The sequence below is a fragment of the Hemiscyllium ocellatum genome, chromosome 8 (assembly GCF_020745735.1).
Source record: "Hemiscyllium ocellatum isolate sHemOce1 chromosome 8, sHemOce1.pat.X.cur, whole genome shotgun sequence".
In the NCBI taxonomy this organism is placed as follows: domain Eukaryota; kingdom Metazoa; phylum Chordata; class Chondrichthyes; order Orectolobiformes; family Hemiscylliidae; genus Hemiscyllium; species Hemiscyllium ocellatum.
In genome coordinates this window covers 48,678,742-48,701,591 of record NC_083408.1, presented here as the reverse complement: position 1 = coordinate 48,701,591, position 22,850 = coordinate 48,678,742, and the positions used below count along the sequence as shown (strand labels likewise).

Below are 22,850 nucleotides of genomic sequence, written 5' to 3'. Positions count from 1 at the left end.
ATCTATTATTTTACAAACGGCAATGGATAAACTTCGGCAAGTCAAACAGATGCTCTTTCCCCTTGCCTAACAGTGCAAAAGCATGACCTGCTATGCTGCTCTTGTAGCTGGTTTAGCAAGTTTTATTTTGACATTATTCTTACAGCTGTTAGCTCAAAAAATATCAGACTGACTGCCTTTTCCCCCCTAAATTGTTCCTTTTTATAGCCTTCGATGGCCTTTTCATCTGAGTGATGCAGTCCTCGGTCACAAATCTCACTGCTATTCCACTATGTGACATCTTCACTCGTTTGCTGCTGCTCATTAACAAACAATACTGCTGTGAAATTGGTTTAATGACAAAGTAATAAAATTGCTATTCAACTCACAGATTGCCTGAGGCTCTTCGAGCTCCTACAAGGCTTACACTGTGTGCCAAGATGCATTAAGCTGCTTATTTGTGTACACTGCATCCTTCACTCTGTTTTAGTCTATTTTTCTCTGTCTATATTCAGTCCTGTTTCCTTGCTGCCACCCACCTTAAAATTAAAGTTGATTTATGCATGCAACCTGTGCCATATTGACTCCATGTGCTACATCACACAACTACTGCTATGAGATATTAAGAAAAAAAAACCTTGGTAACTCAAACAAGGAACGAAATCTAGATTTAATATCCTATTCCCTGTTCAGATATAATAATACTGCAACATTAGCCCATAATTTTGAACTGCCTCTAAGTAACTGAATAATTTTCCCAGGTTTCACTATTTTTTAATATCATGATAGCTTATGCACTACTATTAAAGGGCCCAAGTATTGAAATATTTCAGGTTCACAAGCCAATTTTTCTGGCCTAGACATTGATATTGCCACATTGATAATGCTATTGCATGACAGAAGTATGGTTGCATCAAGTAAATCTATGTCAGCAGAAACGTACCATATGACTTCCAGTAAAAAAAAGTCTGACAATATTCATAAAGAGTGAGTTCATATAGAAACACTGAGACTATCTCCCTATAGATAACATCATACAATCTTTATGGTTTGGGTAATGTACGAAGCTGTCCTCAGCTGCATCTAGCATCATATCACCTTCCCTCCTTCCATGAGATGATATAGGTCCTTTAAATATCAGCTTGCCCTTTTCTACTTGGGCTATTTGAAGATTTTATTAATACAAGATGCACAAATACCTACAAAGCCGTTTTGCTGCCACCTGTTTTTCATAATGGGTGCCCATTCCTAAAATTACGTGGTTACCATTTCTGGAGGCCACAACCTCCCCCTGATTTACTGTGGTTGGACACCAGTGAATTAACCAAATGGCTATGTAGCAGGTGGGTAATTCCTGCTAATTATAAGCAGTCAACATTTTTATTGCTAAAACATAAAGAGTACTGTAATTGCCTTGGATTAATTTTTATTCCATGAAACAGACTTTTTGGCTTTTCTTGCTGTACCTTGCATTTGTAATTGGGCTTATCATATACATCAAGAATGGGCGATAACCTCTTTACAGCAACGCGGAATGCACAAGGCACTGAACAAGAGAGGAGCTGTTCAAGGTGGGTTCGAGGGAGGTGTACGGTTCTTCCACTGTCGTAGAAAAAGGTCTAGGTTTTGTTTACAGAAAAATGGAGATGGCTAGGTGGACTGAAATGGGAAGGGAATTCTAAACAGTCTGAATATAGTCATTGAGAAAGGTGCTACAATGGTTGGCCTGAGACAATATGACTATGAGACATAGGATGAGAAGTAGGCCATTTGGCTCATCAAATCTGCTCCGCCATTCAATGAGATCATGGCTGACCTGATAATCCTCAACTCCACTGTCTAGAATTTTCCCCATAACCTTTAATTTCCTTAATGATTAAAAATCTTATCTCAGCCTTGAATATATTTAATGACCCAGCCTCAAAAGTCCTCTGTGGTTAAAAAAAATTCCACCTATTCACCACTTTCTGTGAGGAAAATTTCCACCTCTGAAATGGGCAACTCCTTACCCTGTGTTTATAGCTTCTGATCCTAAAATCTCCCAAACGGGGGGAAAAAACCCTCGATGAATCTACCCAGTCAAGCCCTAAAGAATCTATTGTGTTACCGTGAAGTCTTCTCTCATTTTTCTCAACTCCATTGAGTACAATCCAACCTATACAAGAAAATCAACTGTGTGAACCTTTTCTGGACTGCCTTCAGTGCTTTCTTTAGATAAGGGGACCAAAGTGCTCACAGTATTCAGGTTGTGGTCTGCCTCGTGCAAGAATCAGGATTTTGCATTCGATTCATTGACTATATTCAGACTGTTTAGAAACTCCCTCCCCATTTCACTCCAGCTAGTCATCTCCACTCTTCCTGTCAACAAAACTTACACCTTTTTCTTCAACAGTGGAAGAACTGTACACCTCCCTCGAACCCACCCTGAATGGCTCCTCTTTTGTTCAGTGCCTTGTGCATTCTGCAATGCTGTGAAGAACTTGGAGGCCATCCTTGACGTATATGATGAGCCCAATTACAAATACAAGGTACAGCAAAAGATTAAAAGCCAGCCTGCTAAGTTTGGCACAGATGTGGAATTTTGTACAGCTAAATGCCAGGTTGAGACACTCTGAAAGCTGCAGTTTCTGGGAAATGACATTTGTTGTCAGTTGTAGCTCACTGTCACCTCTGAGTCAGTACATTGTGGGTTCAATCTCCACTCTAGAAACTTGTATACTGACACTCCCATTGCAATATTGTAGGAGTGCCACACTGTCAGAATGACAATGAATAAGATATTCATTCAAGCACATATTTGCCCTTTCAGATGAAGGCAAAGGATCCCAACGCATTATTACAGGGCATTCTCTCCAGTATCTTGGTTAATATTCATCACTCAACTGACATTACCATTAAAAAATAAATGATTTCAAGTCACCAGACTGTAGGGCTGCTCTCTCATTACAGAGAGAGAAACAGAGAGAGAGAGAGAGAGAGAGAGAGAGAGAAAGAAAGAGGGATGACTGGTGGTGATTTAACCTGAGGGCTACTGTCCTTCAGGCGAGGGGAGAGATTGGGAAGGAGAATCCTTCACGGTAACCTCAGCTGGTGATGGGAATTGATCTCATGCTGTTGGGATTACACAACTTCACAAACCAATTGTCCAGCCAACTGAGTGAAACCAACCATGCTCCCAAAAACTGATGATACGGCCATTGTCAAATCGCTGTTTCTGGGAACTTACTGTATTGGTCTGTTTTATTTCGTAGACTGCAATATCTCAAGGTTGAATATTGGATAACTGGAACAGCAATAGGCCATTCAGCCCACTGACCCTGGTCTATGATTCGACTAGGTTATTGCTAGAACATTCCCTAAGGGAGTCAATTCACTCAGTTGGCTTGATGATTGGTTTGCAATGTGGAGTGATGCCAACAGTTTTGGCTCAATCCCTGCACTACCTGAGGTTACCAGAAACATTTCCCCTTCTCAATCTTGCCCCTTGCCTGAGGCATGGTAATCCTCCGGTTAAACCATCACCAGTTGTCTCCCTCTAATAAGACAGCAGCCCTATGGTCTGGTATAGTTATGGCAACTTTACCTTTTTACCTCAATTCCACTTCTCTGCGCTATGTCTATATTTCTTGTCAGTTATTATGAAAGAAGGTAACCAAATGTACGTTTTATTGGGCATCACAAAGAAGGAAAACATTAGAGAAATTGTTATTAAAGATGTGATTTGACCAGGGTTTTTGCAGCAGCAGAAGGTGAAATGAAAATTAATTGGGGACAGGGAGCTCTGTTATCATTTGGACACATTCTGGGTTCTAAACCTTTGGATTTAGCTCAAGGTGGCAACTGAAAAGATTAAAAGAATGAAGGCACTGGCAACATCAAAAAATAATTCATTTTGCTTTGTTGATACAGTGCTAAACTATAAAAAATTTTGTCTCATTTAAGTTTGAACTTCAGGCAGGCAGCTGAAACAACCCCCAAAGGTTTGATAAAACCACGTGAAAGATAAAGCTGAGTTCTATGTAACCCTGACCCTGTGCTTCTGGATCATATAACTGAGGATTACAATACATTAACAAATGCGGAAATAAAGCTTAACTGTGAACCCAAAAACAACGGGAAATATTAACCATTTCATTGCTGGCTTTCAGACTCTTGATGAGTCAGAGGGCTGTGAGTTCATGCCCTTTTCCATGGCACCATTCAAAGAAGACTAAAGAAAGTTTCTTATTAATATTGGCCAAAATGTATCCCTAAGTCAACGTCACTGCAGTGGGTTTTCTTGTCATTTATCACACTACTGTTTTTCCCATTGCTGACTGCCACAATTTGCTGTGTCATATCACTTCAGAGGTAATTCATTGACTGCTAAACCCAAGGTCCAGGACTACATGCTGTGGGATGCACTAAAGCTTGGGGCAGATGCTAGCAAGGTGCAGGTGGGACAGCCCACGGGTTAAAGTCTTTCACTCAAAGTATAATGAGAGTTCAGTTACTCATTTTGAGACACTCTCATAACCTTATTATGAATGTAAGTAGTTTCCTTTCATGTTTAGAAAATGCTTTTATTTGTTGCAACTGGATTGAAACACAGATGAGGAATGTCAAAATTCTACTGTGTTTCCTGCAAAGTCTCTCCAAGACTGTTTTGTACTTCTTATATTTACTCATAGCTAATTTATAAATGAAGTATATTTTTATAATAAAAAGTATTCATTGATTGTTAAACGTTGTAGGATGTCTTCAGTTTGTGAAATGCACCTCTTTTACTTCCTCTACCACTATGGGATAATTTTTTGATATTGAAGCAGGTGAATAAATGCAAGTTGTTGTAATACATTAATGTTATATTGGGGAGGGGTGAGGGGGAGTTGCTATAGCATTGAGCATTGATTTTTATTCACCAATGCATTGCACTGCAGTAGACACTTCTATCATCTCTAGAGTGCAAAGACTGCTGATAGTTTCTGCCTTTTCCAGCTTGAATGATGCATTTTGCTTGTTTATCATGCTTTACCATTAGGAAAGACATGGAGAAGTGGAATGTCAACACCATCTGCTTCCCCTATTTGAGTTAGCCCTTGAACGAGGGGGTGGAAAGGTGAGTACTGGATGGACGCACTATGTGAATACAAGGATACTGATTCAATTGATGATTTAACTTTCAATTCAGATTGTGTTGGTCAAATATAACTTTTAAATAGCATAAGGTAGTATTTAACTCCTAATTCTTGTGTTGATACATTCAAGTATGTGTGCATAACATGGATGGCAAATAGAACAAATTACAGAGTACATGATGGGTCTTGAGCTATCTGTTGCAGCATATTGCAAAAAACTTTGGAAACACTGTTATTTGATAAGGTGTACAGCAGAACATACTAAAACATGAATCATCTGGCCTGGCTAAGATGAGGTGTTTCATGTTCTGAATAATGGCATTTTAATTATACAATTCAGGTGTAAATTATAACAGTAATTGGTAGCTATTTCTGGATTTCTGTTGTAATTTACTGTTCAGAGTCTATTTTTCAAATAATGATTACTGCAATATTGAAGTGGTATATGTAACTTTTTTTTTCCTTGCTGCAGTGTCATTGTAAAAGGATTGGGTTAACCTGGGAAGTAAGCACAGTGACCTAACAACAACGCAATCCCCCTAATTAGCTGTCAATTAGCATTATTAAAATGAGGCTGATCATTCCATCTGTGCAATGTTTCAATTTCACTGAGTGCCTTTAGGTCACAAAAGTCACTAGTCTAGAGTTAAGACAGTTATTATAACCTTTTGTAGCATGTATTTTCTCTCTCTCTCTCTCTTGCTCTGTCTTACATCACCTTCCCACTTCGATAATTCTTTAGTTACTCTTAAGAAGTTAGTAAATGGAATCCATGTGCCATTGTATCACCACAAGTTGGAAATGTAGCAGATTGCAGTATAAACACACTGGGGTATAAGTCACTGAACTCTAGTGTTCCCTCATAGCAAATTGATAGCATAATTTTATTATGCTCTGAACAATGACTACAGGGAATGTGCAAGATCTGCACAGCTCTACATATAATCCATTTGACTAAATGTAACACTTCCATTAGATGAGTGTATAATGAAAGTAGTACTAGATGCCAGCAAGGACTATAACATTTCAGTTTTCAGATCTTGTCAAAAGGGCACACAATAAATCATACATATAGCTTATTAAATGTCATAGGCAGGTGATCCAACAGGGAGCACAACGAGGGTGCTTATATTGCAAGATGACTTCTCTGTCATGTGATATGTATTCTTCAGAGTGATAAGGTCAGAAATTCTTTCCATGGATTTTAATAAGCTACTTATTAAAAGTCCTTCAATGCTAATTATTTGACATATCCTTTTGGTAACCATCTATTAATATTGAAGTGGTAGCCATATTTTAGCAATGATTGGGTAATAACAATCATTGTTCATTTTTATATAATTGATATTATAATTCTAATGAAATAAAGGAAGATTCTGTTGTCAGGACAGAATAAAGAAGATCTGGAAAAAAATGGTCATCATTTTTTTTAACCCCAAGGCAATATGCTGTGGGAATAAAAAGGGGACTTTCTGCACTATGATGATATTAAGTACTGTCTAATAGCTGATGTGATAACAGGCCTTTAATACATTAAATCTCAAAAGAAGACTGATTAATTACCGTATTAAATCCTAAAGTGAGTTTATTATAACTATCTAAGTTGCTTCATCGTGATCTTATTCAGTTTTTAAAAATACCAAATATTATGCTAATAAAAGACATATACTATTGGCAAGTAAACACATAATGTTTAGATCCAAGAGAGACAAATCTCTTTGACTATATGCAGCCATACTGCAAAGCCCAATTTAGAGCATTAACAGTTCTGTTAGCATTAACAAAGACAAATTAAATTACTAGCTTTTTTTAAAATCAATTGCATGGTTTGCAGTTTAGACTACATACTAACCACTGCCTAACCCAGAAAGATAAACTGAATCTGTAAATGCCTGCAAAATTTGGTATCTGTCATCATTCATTATATATAAGGATAAGATAAATTTCACACCATATGCCATTAAATACTGATTCTTGCCAAAAGCCTGGATGTAACCACCGCAATATTTTCCCATGAGCCATAATTGAATCGAAAGATGTTTTCACAACAATCAGATAAACTCCAAAAGAAACAGTAATTTGACACTACAGAGCAAAACCTCAGTATTCAGGTATCATGTGATTTAAGATCCCAAATAAAACAAAAATTATTTTAAGTGAGAGTTATAACAAAAGATAAAGAAGGTAAAACTACACCTTGTTCTATGTAAAGCGTAATCTTTTACCTTGTTCTCTATTTTAGCACAGAAGCCTTCAGAACATTGTTAACTTCACTTTATCTAGCATAGTCCAAACATTGCTCGCTAACCTTTCCTTTATTGTTTCTAACAACTGAATATTAAGGAAACTCCAAGGAATTCCAAACACAATGTTTCAGCTGTACGAGAATGATGTGCCACTTGCTAATATCAAAACAGAGCTTCCTTGTGGCCTCTCAAGCCTTGATTGTGCTGTGGAAACAAAGGAATGATTCAGCATCTCCTTTCATGTGGCTGCTGGAAACTAGAAATGACTGCTTCAGTCCACTGTCACTGGTCATTAATTTGCCGACATCAAATAAGGAAGCTTTTCTAATTGATTACAGGACTTTTGCAAAACATTCTTTAGTTTTGTAAGAGGAATTTCATTCACATGTATTTTTATAGTTATTTAGTAACCTTTGACATTTTTAAAAGGAAGTGTGTTCTCCCAATACTTTCGTGGTGTCTATTCAGAATATGGTCAAGTTCATAAAACAACATGTCCAGTGTTTACAAATGGAGGCCTCTGCATCACCTTTGACCTTCAGCTTGCCAGCCTATACAAACTGCTGTATGTCCATTTTTTGATCAAAAATGACAACGTCAGCTGATAAAATGGAAACTTTAACACTAGAGTGGCTGAGCTCTTCACACAGTAAATTCTTTAGGATATACTAAAATATTAATTTGGTACAAAATCAATTACAGCCACATAGCCTAAACTTGTTAAATTGATGGAATCAACAGCTTTAGCTGCTCTTGAACTCTACACATTCATGAATTTGTTTCAAATATAAACAATATTATTGGATTTTATGAAAGATGATTTTTAATATGAAATAATTTGGTAATTTTCTTGATCTTCAATACAACAGTTTATTTCTGCATAAGTCACCCTGACAGAAGCTAAGCAACTCAATTTTCTGCTCTGTAGCTAGGCATATTGCTTTCTACATAGCACTAGCATGAAAAGGCCGTGGCTAAGCTTTGGTTACTAGTGTAATTGAAATGCTATCCACACTATAGGGTGCATTAAAGTCAGATAACAGCAGTTCCTGTGGCCAATTTAAGTAGCTTGACTTCCCTAGGAAAAAAAATTGCCTGACAGATAAGGCAGACAAACTGGCTAATTCTCCAGGCATGTCTTTCATTGTGATCCTAGAAAAATGAGAAAAAAAATGAATCACAGAACCACAAAATCAATTGACCCTCAGGTTGCTCATCAGGCACGGAGTCCGATAAACCTAAAAGCTTCGTTAATGTCTGCCTGCCTGTATCCCACAGATAGAGCACTTTGTAAATGAACCTGCTTTGATAAATATATTAAGGAAAGCTGCGAATAAAAGGAAAGTCTTCTCATTTGTAAATACAACCCTTGCTACATGGAATTATAATGATAAAATGGGGTTCCATGTAATTAAGTTTGTATAAGACCTGAAATCCGTGCAAATACCTTCCCTGAATTTTGAAAGGAAACTGTCAGTTCAATTAATCTGAACATCACCCGAGAATGTACTGAACAAAATTAAGCTGCAGATAAAGCTCGGGCCAGTATTTTGATAAGTAATTCCTGTATCATTTCTTTGCTACTGTGATCATTTTATTTAATCCAACCTCCACATTCCCCTTACTGCTACCCACTTCCCTCCTCCCCACCACCATTCAAAGTTATGTGCTAAGCCATCAACAAAGGGACAAACCAGTATGACTGTAGTGGAGATAATCCATCAAATCACATGTGCAAGTTAGGAAAAGAAAATTCCAAATAAAACAAAAAAGAATATTGATATGCTATTCAAAATACTGTTGCATTTGAACTCAGACAGTAGCAATGTGTCCAATACAGAGTTGAAGTTGCATGTTTCTATGCGAAATGGTCTTGCATTTTAAAAAGATGGAGTTAGTTACAAATCAAGGAGCACTGCCATAATAATGAAAGGCAGAAATAATTCACTCACCAGTTGTTCACTTGTAGGATTGTGAGTCCTGTGTCTTGAGCTAACTGTTTCTTCTGCTCCTCTGATGGGTACGGATGCTGCACAAGAACATAAATATCAGTCAAGAGGCGTTTAGAGCCCTGAAACGAGAGCTGGCACTGATTACATTACATTTAGTCTAACTATAGAAGACTGCTGCCTCATTTAAACAACATCATTGCAAGAGGTAAAATGCAATGCTCCCTAATATGGATTTTTTTTTGAGAAACAAAATAAGTTATTTTGATTGCTGGGTGTTGACACTTTTTTGGAATGGCCTCTAGCCCTTTGAAAGCCATGTAATTGCAGGAGGCTTTCCTCATCTTACCCTGTCCATATTAGTAATGACCCCTTGCTACTACTAAACCACTAATAGTTTTCAGCAGAGGCAAAAGAAATGAATAGGATGAATCTAAATTCACAGTTGGTAATTTACATTGTATAAGGTTGCCTTAGCCACTTGGACTGCTCTTAGTCATCAATCGTCCTCTGTCAGGTGCTGCACTATGCCACTGTGATAAATACGCTTCCTAACACCAGAATTCATCCAAACAATGTAATTGTCCTTTATTTTCTACTCAGTAATGAAGATAATTAATGGTTTAGACAAACAAAAAGGATGTTTCATCAGGAAGAGCAGTGGGTGAAATCAAAAGGCTTAAATGATAATTTTGAATGGCCGAAATATATGTTGTAGAATAATTTCTCAATATATCTCAAATGACTCTGCTGTAGCACTAAACAAATTATTTATCTACATCAAAATACAGTATGTACTTCCCTTTCCTATATTATCTGCCAATATATTCTATTTCTATTTTTAAGCCAGTATTCCAGCATAGATGACTATAAGGTGTCAGTATAAAACTAAGGCTACTACTGTTGAAAAAAACAACACACCTTTGGGTGATGAAGTAATGCTATGTATATGGCCATTTGAAATCTCTAACTCATTCATTTTCTGGCACAGCCATCCTGTAGCAATTGAGGTTTCCCAGTGGAATACATGCTAGAATATAGTAACAATGATGATGGATCACTTCATCACTGTGGAACCAGACTGTGGTGAATTAAGGACACAGGTCATAGGTTTGGCTGTCCTGAAACCACTCTGCACTGATGAAGCTCTCAGAGGTGTGAAATGGTAGCTATGTATATTTTAACTAGATATTAATTTTCATCTTCCCTGTTACAAACTTCATGCTGTACCTCTTAATATTATGGTCAATAATAACTGCCAAAGATATGACACTGGATATATTCTGCTGTACAAGCTTAATTATTTTAATTCTCATTTGGCACGGTCAATTTATGCTACAATGCATGTAGATCTAAATGTTATTACTTCCTGACAACAGCCAAAACAGGCAGGAATGCTGCATGACTCACTTGGCCTCACAGACTTGTGCTACTAAACATGGAGAGTGAGTAAAGCACACACATGCAAATTGCAGCAAATGGCTTCACTTGCTGCCTCAACAGTGCTTACAGACTACCGAATAACAATTATGGAAGCTCCAGTGAATAACTTGCGTGATTGTGTCTTGAGAAATAAAACAGTTATCATTGCATACACTTCAAAGGCCTCGCTCAAAATCCAGTAGCTATGTAGTGCTATTGTGAACAGGGTTCCCCCATAGAATACAGTGCTGCCCCCTCAACAATAGCTGGCTTCTCTCCTGTTCGCGCCTGGCTTAAAGCCAGGCGTCTGTTTGCTACACCATTAATTTATGTTCACTGAGTTGGTGCAAGGTTCTAGAGCAACGTTTGTGATCAAGTTGCCTTCCAAGTTGAGGCAATAGTCTGCCATTTTTTGAGACGATATGTCTGAGGCCTCACATTGAAATCTATCAGCACTGATGTGTGAGGTTAAGGTGAAGTTCTGTCATTTTCTAGTCCGTTCATGCATGTGTAATATGAGGAGATTCAAGTGTCCAGTTATTGTCCTAATATATAGCTTTAACACAAGTGAAATTTTCACTGAATCTAGGTAACATTCTATAAATTACCTGTACTACCCTGTCATAAATTTGTAGAAATTGCATAGTGCACTCAATCAGCAAGTCCTCTGAATAAACACCAACATCAATTTAATGGCTTGTGCACACATTGTAAACCAGAGAATTTGAACAGAGGGAAATCAGATAAATCAAACAAACTTGAGCTCACAAAGATGAGTTTCTAACTAAGCATTTACACTAAGGTTCCCTTATTTCACAGAATATCTGGAACTTTTTACATTAAACATTTGAAAAGTAAGTTTATGCAAAGTTTGAAATAAATGTTAGAATTTTCTGGTTTTGAGTACTGAATGCAGAAGCTTTGCAATTATAATTTTAACAAACAGTGTTTGAAGTGTATTTTATTGTACATGACAAAATGCTTTATTTTAGCACGTACATTCAGGCATACCCATAGATGGAGATTATAATACTGTCTACATAATTGATTACAACGACATACTTTGTGCCCCATTTATTCTGCATGTTTGATGTTCATGTATTGCACCACACCAGTACCAAATGTGTGGTGGAACTCTGCCAATTTTGCAGAAACTGCCAATTCAGCATAAGTAGCAAATTCACCAGGGCAACGGCAGTACAAATGGAGGGTGTAACCGTAACTGTCCATTACAATCACAGTTAAAATGCTACACCACATTGTGCACTTTAACTGGGACACTATGTGGCTCCCCCCCAAAAAAAATGTTAAAATTGCCTCTCACGAATAAGAAAAAAAGTTGCTAAGGTTAATATTATCTACAGTGATCAAAACAAAAGTTTAAACCACCTCCTGCTCCTCACTTTAAACAATACTAATAATAAAAAACACTTAACCGAAAGAACCAGCATCATAGATCCCAAGCACTGATGACTAGAGATGACAGTTCCATCCTGTACCCTAAATTACTGGATCAGTGTAGCCAGAATTTATGAGAGTCAGACAGTGGACCTCACATAGCTCACATATTAGACCATTAGGCATCTAACTACCTCTGAACAATTTCAATGCATTATCTCTTCTTCTCCCTTGGGGCACAAACTTCACTCTTCCATACTTTTAATATATTTTGTCTGCACGAGGCAGATCGAGTTATTACATGCCAACGGAACACAGCAAACACTAATATCTGGCTGTGAATGCAAGAGATGTGATTTCAGCATGCCTACTGCACAGACCGTAAAACAGGATAAATACTGACACAGCAAACTTTATCTAGAGATAGCCATTTTACTCCCCTGTTATAGCTTGATTTGTTTTCATACTGACTGCAGATCAAACCTATTCCTAGAAAGATGGTTCATTATTTTGTTTACAAGTCATGCACACAAGGAATTCACTTATCTTAATTTCATAGAAAAGCCTGCAGTAACCACAAATAGAGGAGTGGTTTCCACATGAATTATCTCAAGTCAGTGGTTACAAGGCGTTTCATAAGAAACCTCTGCTTAAAGCTCATCAAATAAAGAGCACAATCACACAACATTGTCAACATAAAGGATCAAAATCACTATGTCATTATGAGAAAAATATCAGACTTGGAACAACAGAAAGACTCTCAATAAGGCTCTTCACAACTTCATTTCTTGAAAGAAAACAAAATATTTCTTCAAAAGGCATCTACTGGACATGTACAGAATTTTCTACATAGATAGCAGGTTGACCAATGATGGAAGCTAGTTAGAGAAGTAAAGCTGATTTTCATACTAGATGACAGAAGGATTACATCCCAACATTTGACTGCAACTTGCATAATTTGGATTGCTTTTTTTAAAATCTGAGTTTGGCCTGGGGCACTATTGGAACAGTCAACTTCATGAAGACTTGCACTCCTGCTGGTCCTTGTTCACTACAAAGATATGATACATGATGGTCTACCAGCACTTTATAAAAAATATCCACACTTATGATTGAAGGAATACATGAAATGATTAATCCATTGGTCCTTCATTAGATTTCTTACATTCACTGACATTTCTGTTTGCAGAGATCTTAGTGTTGTATTGAGACTTCTCTTACTTGTACTTGTCTCACAATATTAATATAATGCTGGTTTCTCTCAGTCTTCTGCTCTCTTTCTATTTCTTATCTGAGTTCTTCTCTTTTTCACCTGCTGTCAAACCTAAGAGTATTAACAATAATTTACAGCTCCGATATATTTTGAGTCATTTTTCAATATGAAAGATACCTTAATAAGGCAAGTTGCTGATGGTCATGGCAATAAGAATCTAACAAGTGAAATATAAACAGTGGACTGGACCACCTGGGTTGAACAGTCAGCTTCTATTTTACTTTATATAAAGTCTAATGGAATATCTTGTTCATGAAATAAGTTGACTATTACAGTATTTATAGCATTGGACTGAATAATAGTAACAAAACACCACTTTGGTACTACAGTATGCAGATAATTTATGGAAGCTAGTCAATGAAATCAATTTGCTGAGAAAAAGCAATGAATTTGTAGCAAGTGGCCTTGTTTAAATAGAGGATGGGGGACATTGGTCAATCTAATTTCAGCTAGAGAAAAGAATATTAACACATATGGACCACCCCAATTTTGAAATCTTTCAATTCCTTTGAAATAAGGAAAATCCAATATGTAGTTTCAAATAAACTAATTACTTCTTGGCTTTATGATTTACAATCCATTAGTCCAAAACTCTGGAATGCAAAGTCTATAATTCCTGCAACACCAGGAGCTGCACATAGGTTGAACCAAAGTTCATCATAACATTGGGAAAGGTGCTGACTTGCTGTATTTATTAACTGGTTGAGGTGTTGCTGGACTAGCCAGGGACAAGAAGAGGCATGGCTGAGCGCAAAGGATGGAAGGAAATAGCTCTAAGGAAAAGAACTGGAATAAGAAATAGACAGAGGGAGAGCCAAATAACACTATTGTAGCTGTACTGAGACAGGCACAAGTGGATGCAATTTTAAGATCTTTACAAACAGAATTGTTGGAGCGTATACAAAATCTAATTGATGAGGCCAGAATTTGAAAGCTTTGTAGGTACTGTTCAGTGTAAGCTGGACCAAGGGCAGTACCATGCTCGCTGTAGGCTTCAAGAATACGTAAGTCACATTACTACAGCAATTGTTTTAAGTACTTGTCAGATTATATGGGCTTTATATCATGGAACCTGTGGCACATCTTCCTGGTAATGAATCACACAGCTTGTTGACATTAAAGTATTGGTCGGAAAGCAGCATCAAAACAGTGATCAATAACAATTCCAGTCACTATTAGGATCTGCAAAACTTGGTCTCAAATTGCTCAAATTACAAATATACATCCAGAGTCACAAATTGCACATGATGTCACTATTTTACTGCAATGGTATAGTGGCAGCTTTGCAAACAGATGGGAATGTATCCCATCCTCACTACTGTGTGTTTTTACAAAACCTGAGCTTGTAAAATCTGATACCAGTTGGTCTAATGGGAGGGCCATATTTGTTCCTGTGGTTAGTGATTGCTTTTGTGTGAGTGCAGGGTGAGGGAGAGTTATGTGGTATTGTGGTATACCAAGCTATATTCTTGTACTGTGTATCGGATTCTTGGGAGGGTTGTGAAGGTAATGTCTGTATGCCACAGTCCTTGAATGTGGAAGGCTACCCTAAGACTTAAATTTCAGAAGATTGAAATCCTACTTGGTAATTCCCAGAGTTAGAAACCTAGGCTGAACCAAACACTCATCATTACTAGAGCAAAAACTTCCACCCAGCTCCCTCTAGCTGTATTGCACTTCATCTATTCCGGTTCATGCTGGAACTGAAAAGTCAGTGCATGTATACAAGACAAAATACTTAACACCCTTCTCACTGCTGTGAACTGAATTAGAACAATGCTGAGATAAACCCTTGAGAAAGAGATTTAGTTTGGATCTGGATGAACCAAAGTTACTGTAGTCTCTGTGGATCTATAAATGTAAGTAGGGATTATGTGTAGCTAAAACAAATTCAATGTTGTAGAAAGCTCATTTCCTTTTTATGCAATTTAGCATTTAAAAACAAAAGCTCATATACTATCATAAAAGCCACAATTAACATAGGACATTAAGACAACTATCAATGTCAAAAAATCTTTTTACATAAGCACATAACATATATTTGACTTCGTCCCAATTACCTTTTGCCTGAATTGCCAGCATTTGCTTGTTTTCTTTCATTAACTGTTTTCCCAGTCTGGTCTAACAGGAAGTCTAAAGTGATCCTGACTCCTCCCTGGAGGCTGCTCATCAGCTAGTTCAGCTTACAGCAATGAAAAATTGGTAACACACAAGAGCTCTGACCCTTTGGTTTCTATCAAATTATCCTTTATTACAAAAGATAATAAAAGAGCAACTGTCCTACCATATCCTAGCTAAAGCTGCTGGTCTTTTATGTTTCTTTGTTATTAGCATGACAATACTGATGTTCAACCATTGTGATCATTACCAACTCCAGTAATGCTGACTAAATTGTTGAGCACACCAGCAGGTCATTAGCCTTTGAGCTGGTTATATAATAGGTTTGAAACAGATTTGATAAACCTCAAGTTCTTTCCTGTTGACAAGTGTCTCAATTCTTTTCAACAACTTTCAGAATCATATCAGAAGAAAGGAACAAAACTGCCAACGGAAGTAGCCCAAATAGCTTAGACAACATAGGCTGAATTGTAGTTGAGTAAAAGTAGAAGACAGCTGTTGGTTTTTACTTGACATCGGAATAATTAATGAAGTAATCAAGCTATCAACTGCAGACTATGGCCAGCAGGCACTAGTTTAACTAATACCTTCAAACCAGGCACCAATGGCCCCTTCAGATAATAACCCCTTTTTTGACGTAAGAGAGTAGGTGTGCATAAAGGAAATGCAATTGTCTCAAACTGTTATTCCTGTTTCCTTAACTGTCTGCCTGCTGTGCTGAACGGCATTTATTGCTCTTATAACTGTGAACAGTTACTGTACAGAATAATACTCAGACTGCTCAACAGGATTTGCAGCATTTTGGTTTCTTCTCATCTTGGTCTGAGCCATAGTCTGACTTGGATGTATTTAAAAGTCATGTCTAGTTCTCCCAGAAAGCTACATTGAGTCTTCTCTATCCCTAATTAACATAAAGGTGCTTGTTATTCAAATTTGCACATCCATCAAAAGCTATTTCAAAGTATAACGAATTGAAAACTCTCAGCAATAGGTATCCGTGTCATTCATTTTCAGGTTTTAAATCAGTATGCAAAATATAACTTCTAAGGCATACTTTAACACCATTAAGAATGATTTCTAAGCATCTATTGTTAAAATCCAATGCTAATCTGATTTACAAGTCTTCAGAAGTGATGGTGCAACGCAAGGAATACTTAGATTTTCTTTCTGCAAGAGCACTGATAATTGCTGTGGTCAGTAAGTGCTTTTGTGTACCAAAGCGAAAGCTGTTCTCGGGAGCTGGCACATAGCAAAGAAAATCTTTGGCTCATCCATGAATGGGGCAATAAGGTACCTACAATGCCACAATATAGGAATGTTGAGTAAGAAATCTGCGTTTGCCCCTCAGTTATGTTTGATATCTGAAGCTGGGGTTTCCCTAAAGGGCAAATTTGCCAAGTCTTGGCCACTAGGGCTGTAGATGGAGCATCAAACCCTGTTTGAGCAGGGAATTCCTTCTCAGATTGCTCATTGCGTCTCCTGGTAAACCAATCAGAAAGAAACACTGCCTGTATCTGTACCAGTTCATTCTCCTGACTGTTTCTGTTGGATGTTTGACAGTGCTAGAGGAGGGAGAAAAAAAAACTTATTCCTCGTACTTTTAAACAACAAGTTGAGGAATTGTGTCCTGCCCACAAATGAAAATGCTACACTGTTTGCACAACGACATATGTTAAAAAGCAGGGGTGGATTCATATGAAGGAATTTCAGGCAGATAGATTTCCACGGGGTCAGCTGGGAAAAGCTGGTTGACACAAGTTGTCATATTTAGGCTGGAAAGAAAATAAGCACCTGGGCCTGATAAAACCCAGAGCTGCTTTTTTTTCCTTTTCTCTGTGATGTAGTCTTTTGCACGACCCTGCTCGCTCACTGCTATAATAGGATATCACAGAGATTCTTCCCTGGAATCCTCATTTACCTCCTGAAAAGCAATTTTGTACACACTGTTCAATATCTCTGTAGTTGAGGGACGCTAAGCTCAGGGTACTCACACACACACTGTTCAGTTAGCGCACCCATCAACCAAAGTACTCGGCATGTCACTCGACTACTGAGTGGCTAGCACAGCTAGCAAACCAGGAGCTCAAAGTATACATTACAATTGCTTAATGGGTTTACCTGGCATGTGAGCGATATCTGCAATTTCCACCCTCCTTGCCCCCCAAAACAAACTGAATAGGGCACACACCAGGATACTGCAGGATGGAGAATTGCTCAACCCTACCTCGCAGGCCATGGCTTTCTGTCTTCATGTAAATCAGTGCCTGTCACTGCATGCATGATTCACTGCTCAGAGTGTGCTGTTCTGTGACGAATGAGTCCTGCTTAATTTGGCAGTGATTATGCAGGTTGCTAGCCTCCTAAACCCCTTTGAACTTGTAATTGCTGCTGGTTTAAATAATGAACATTAAGGGGGGGAATTCAGAAAAGTGTGGATAATTACAGCCTTTTTTTTTCCTCTTCACTGGTAAAGGGTTGCTGAGGTGGCTGCGAACAGTGTCATAACAGCCTGTGCAAGCTTGCTTTTGACATCAGGAAATCTCAACAGCCCCTAAGAAAGGAGGGGTTGGTATTCATGAATATTCATAGGCAGCCACCTCTAGTTGTCATGCTTTCCATTTTTCTTGGTAAAACAAAACTGCTCATAATTATGGACGTGCAAAGGAGTGATTTAGCAACTGCACAGCATTACACACATAGGCATCAGATATCATATCAATGTCAAAAATAAAACTGATCAAATGTTTGAGGCGTCATTGTTTTAGATAGCTGGACTGACATTACGACAAGTGATGCACAGTGCATCCTAATCAAGAATTGTTTCAATGCAACAGAGCAGTCTAATTTTGAAGTCAAACAGCAAAGATTTATGGCAGCACTGGCAAACCAAACTTTAAAAGTCCTTATGTCTGTTTTTGATTTTACTACGTTCCTCCCCTCCACAACTTGCCACCACCTCCCCCAGCTTAGTTCAACACTTGCTGCCCCCACCCCCCCCACAACCTCCCCACTCTCCACGACCCTTCTAGTTCTTTGTCTATTTGCACTTTTGCTCTGGATTTTCTTTACCCTGGTGTGAGACGAATATCAAAGACCCGGGCTGTTTGTAGGCCTCCAGCACATAACAACATCTCAATGGTACATTTTTAGAACCTGCGTCACAACATGGCAGCCTATGATTAATGGCAACTACATTGAAAGCAGCAGCTCGTCAACAACGCCCTCCAGCAGCGCTTGCAAAAAAAAAGTACGCAATCCTGCTTCGTGAAGGTTGGCGCTGCCACATTAGCTGGATTGTGTGGAATACAAACATAAATTATCATTAAAAAACCATTCCTTATAGAGGTACATTTTATGATCACCTCTGGATTACATCACTTTTATCCAAGAATGATATTGCAAATCAGCATGTTTCATAGGAAGCACGTGACTAGGAAATGAGTATAGACTTAACAGTCTGGATTTTCAACGTTGATAAGTGGAAGGCCTTCTTGGTAAGGTAAATTCCCTGGTTATTTATGGGAGGTCATGTAAATTCATTTTTTAAATCAATTAAAGTTAGATACAGAATGTAGCAGTATCAAATGGCAGAAATCAGAAAGAAGATGGTGAAAGCTTAGAAAATGAAAATACATTTGCCCGCTGAATGAAGATCTATTCTTGGAAAGCTGGATAAGTTGTACCAAATTTTGCATGGGTTCAAGTTTATAAAGCGCTCCTCAAAATACTTTTAAGAATATTTCTAAGTGGGACTAAGGTGGTACTTCCATGAACACCCACAAAATTCAAATAGATCATTGCAATTGTTAAGCAAGTAAAAAACTGAGATGAAAACAATCTGTGCCATACATTTCCAGACACTTGCTTGCTCATTTCAGGGACATAGAGTTCCAGCTCCAAAAAAAGCAGATTGCTCTTTTTTTCACTTTTTAAGCAATGAACAGTAGCAAAGGGGACTGCAAGCTTTAGTTTCAAAAATCTTTCTGAAGAAGAACCAATTGCATGCACTGTTCCAGTCACTCTTTGTGTTTTACAGATAAAGTCGTCAATAAGCACTGTGTTTGACTTCTGCTAGTTCAAAAATATTTATACCCTTTGAAGTGCAGCTAAGCTGGATTTGGGATTTACCTACGGTAGCATTTTCTAAAGAAGGTGATCTGTAAGGCATGAAAACATCTTAACATCTTACTATTAGATGAGAAAGAAGTGCTCAACTCATGCTAATATTGCCAGCAGTATTACAATTCAAGCTCCTGCCAATCTTTTCTACTAGTCACTGTCCAAATGAATCATATATTCTGTGCATTCTAAATCAGGCTAAAGCTTTAGCTACTTCAAATATGTTTCTAAATCTGTAATAAACCTGCCTTTCCTCCAACAGTGCATATTTATACTTTTATTGTGGTGTACTGTTGAACACTTGGATTAGACTTAGAAGTAATACTGAGAACGTAGATAAGTAAAGATCTGGCAAATGGAATATAATGTGGGAAAATGTGAAATTGTCCATTTTAGCAAAATGAATAAAAAGGAGCACATTATTTAAATGGTGTTGAGACTGCAGAGAATCAGAGGGATCTGTGTGTGCTTATGCATGAATCACAGAAGGTTAATATATAGGTACATCAAATAATTTGGAAAGCTAATAGAATGTTCTCATTTATCATAACATGAATTGATTATTATACGTTGTGTGGCTAAACTTCAGTTTTACAGGGCACTACGGAATTGGAACCAGTGTACAGCGCACAGTATTGGTCATCTGAGTTTAGAAGAATGCAAATGAATTCAGAGAAGGTCCACAGGATTAATACTTGGAATGGGGTGGGGATGTTGTCTCATGAGCAGAGCTTGGACAGGCTGGCTTTGTATCTGCTGAAGTTTTGAACAATAAGCAGTGACTTGATTAAAACATGGAAGATCCTGAGGCATCTTGACAGAGTAGATATGGGGAGGCTGTTTCATCTGATGGCAACATCTAAAATTAGGGGTCACCCATTTAAAACAGAGATGAGGTGATTTTGTTTTATATCTCTGGGAGAATGAGTGTCTTTGGAATATTTCTTCCTGACAAGGTGGTGGAAACAAAACATTTAATGCAAGGCAGAGGTATAGAGATTCTTGTTAACTGAAGGGGTGAAAAGTTGTTAGGGATAGGCAGGAATGCAGATTTAAGATTAGAATCATATCAACCATGATCTTCTTGAATGATGGATAAGACAGGCTTAAGAGGCTGAATGGCATACTGCTGCTACTAATTTGTATGCTCATAAAATAATGCTAAGAAGTAATAAGCAATCCAGTGAAAACAACAAAATTCTTTGATATTTAACTCTTGGAAAGATTGCAGTAATGTTAGTTTTCTGTCATTATTTGCGTCAAGTTCCACTTGTTTGTTTGGAAGCAAGCTTAACTCGATGGTTAAACAGAAAAATTGGTGAGTGGGGGGTAGGGTTTTCTGGATTCAGGAATGCCTGGTATCGCTCTCACTTGCTAACTCTATGGGTCAGTCCATCTTCCAAGAACTAATATGAAAGAAAATGGTGCTGCCAAGCCAATTTGGCAGAAATGGTCTTCTACCTTCACTTAAATATTCCCAGAGCAGAAAGTCATTGACAAAAATTGTTCTCAGCAATGCAGAGTGAAGTGGGTAAGTGGGTGTAAAAGTCTTAGGAATGGGTGTAAAAGTCTTAAGGGTTCTATGGCCTTAATTTCTTATCCTATAGAGGCTAAACTGAAGGATTTTAATAAATGTGACTGGATTCAAATCTTTATTTTAGAGACTAAATCTGCCACAAAGAAAAGTTCAGTTTTACACTGGACTTAGAAAATCAGTTGGTTATTGCAATCCTGGAAGGGTTAAAATCCCCATCTCATAGCTTCATTACTTCATGTGAGAAAACAGGACAAAGACAACAGATGGCAGACAGTGTTGACTTCTGTCCTTTCCATTGTACAAAAAAGGGCTGCAGAGAACCCTTGTTTGATAAAAGCAGAGGCTTTGGTGGCCTTCGCCATAATTATCTGATAGCTCTGTGACTGATGAGCTCTGGAACATTTAGTTTTCTATAGACACGGTCTGTGACAAGTGAACTGTCCCTGGGTTGCTATGGGTGACCAAAGTGCTGACATCAAGTCCCTACAGCAAACAAGCACATGACAAATGAGGCTAGGAGCCTCAATCGGTCTTGAATTTCGGTGAGCCCCATTCCCCTCAAACACGAGTCCCATTAGATACAAAAACTGTCCTGAGGACAAAAATTAGTTAAATCAAGAGCAGGGAATTTAATTCAAAATTTAAAATAGTGGAATCTGTACTGAAAACTAACATTAAAATTACTTTAAAATACTACTGCTTTTAAAGATTTGGACCAGAAGATAACATCCAGTTAATGATGGTATTTTCATAAATTATTTTCCTTCGCTGAAAACCTGATGACAGTGCAAGACGTGACTTTGGCAATTTTTAATGCAAACAATAAGCAGATGTTTTCAGGCTACAGAGGCCATAGAAACTCAGCTAGTTGAGCTGTAATGCATTCTACTGCAAAATGTAAAGGAGGCCCTGCTGAACTATTGCTGGAAAAAGGGCAGCCTTTCAAGCAGGGTGTGTGTTCAGCCAGTGTCCATGCTTTAATGAGTGGACTAGTCTTTGTAGTCCATCCTCATTGAGGCTAAGATTTCCTGTAGCCATATGTAACATAGTTAACTGTTAGCCTAACAGCTCAGAGGCCATGTGTGTTGTATCAAACTTAATGATAATTTTCTTCACCAGTGTTGCCATGACGACAGAAATGAAATTGTGCCAATGACCAAAATTTGTCATAATTTAAGTTCAAAAATGTCAGTATGTTTCTTCTTCAGAATTATAATTTGCATCCCAATGATCATCTGTTTTATCTCCATGACTTTAATTTTCTTTTTGTTTTGCAGGTAAATTAAATGAGCAATTGTGTCGTGACCTGCAATTTAAATTTTAGCTTTGCAGGTTCTGCAAAGAGTCTGATTGTGGTATTTAATTCAAGGAGCATTCTTATTTTGAAAAGAGTGAGAAATTGTAACAAATTTATTCCTTCAAAGTATGTCACTACCTAATAGAGGCCTGAAAGCCTCTACACTGAAATAAAAACCACCTCAATGTGTTTGTTGTAGCAAAGATAAGACATCTCTCTGAAAATTGATGTGAGCAGTTATAGAGGGAGGTCTTTGTGCCTGAGCACTTCCTGTTTTCATTCTGTGATCAAATATATTCTTTGCAGAGCATACAGGAGAGTCCTTGAGAGGAAAGGCAAAGGAAGCCAAGGGGCTAATTGAGTAGTCTAAGGGCTTCTCAATATATCTAGTTTAA

General features: G+C 37.8%; 1 protein-coding gene across 7 annotated transcripts in view; it reads right to left on the bottom strand.

Moving 5' to 3' along the window:
* The window catches only part of meis2a (Meis homeobox 2a), a 122,884-nt gene that overhangs the window by 26,514 nt on the left and 73,520 nt on the right, over positions 1 to 22,850 (bottom strand). For all 7 annotated transcript variants that reach the window (XM_060828923.1, XM_060828925.1, XM_060828928.1 and 4 more), the window contains exon 9: positions 9,295 to 9,371. In XM_060828923.1, coding sequence (XP_060684906.1) covers positions 9,295 to 9,371 — 77 coding nt within the window. The remainder of the gene's footprint in view (positions 1 to 9,294; positions 9,372 to 22,850) is intronic.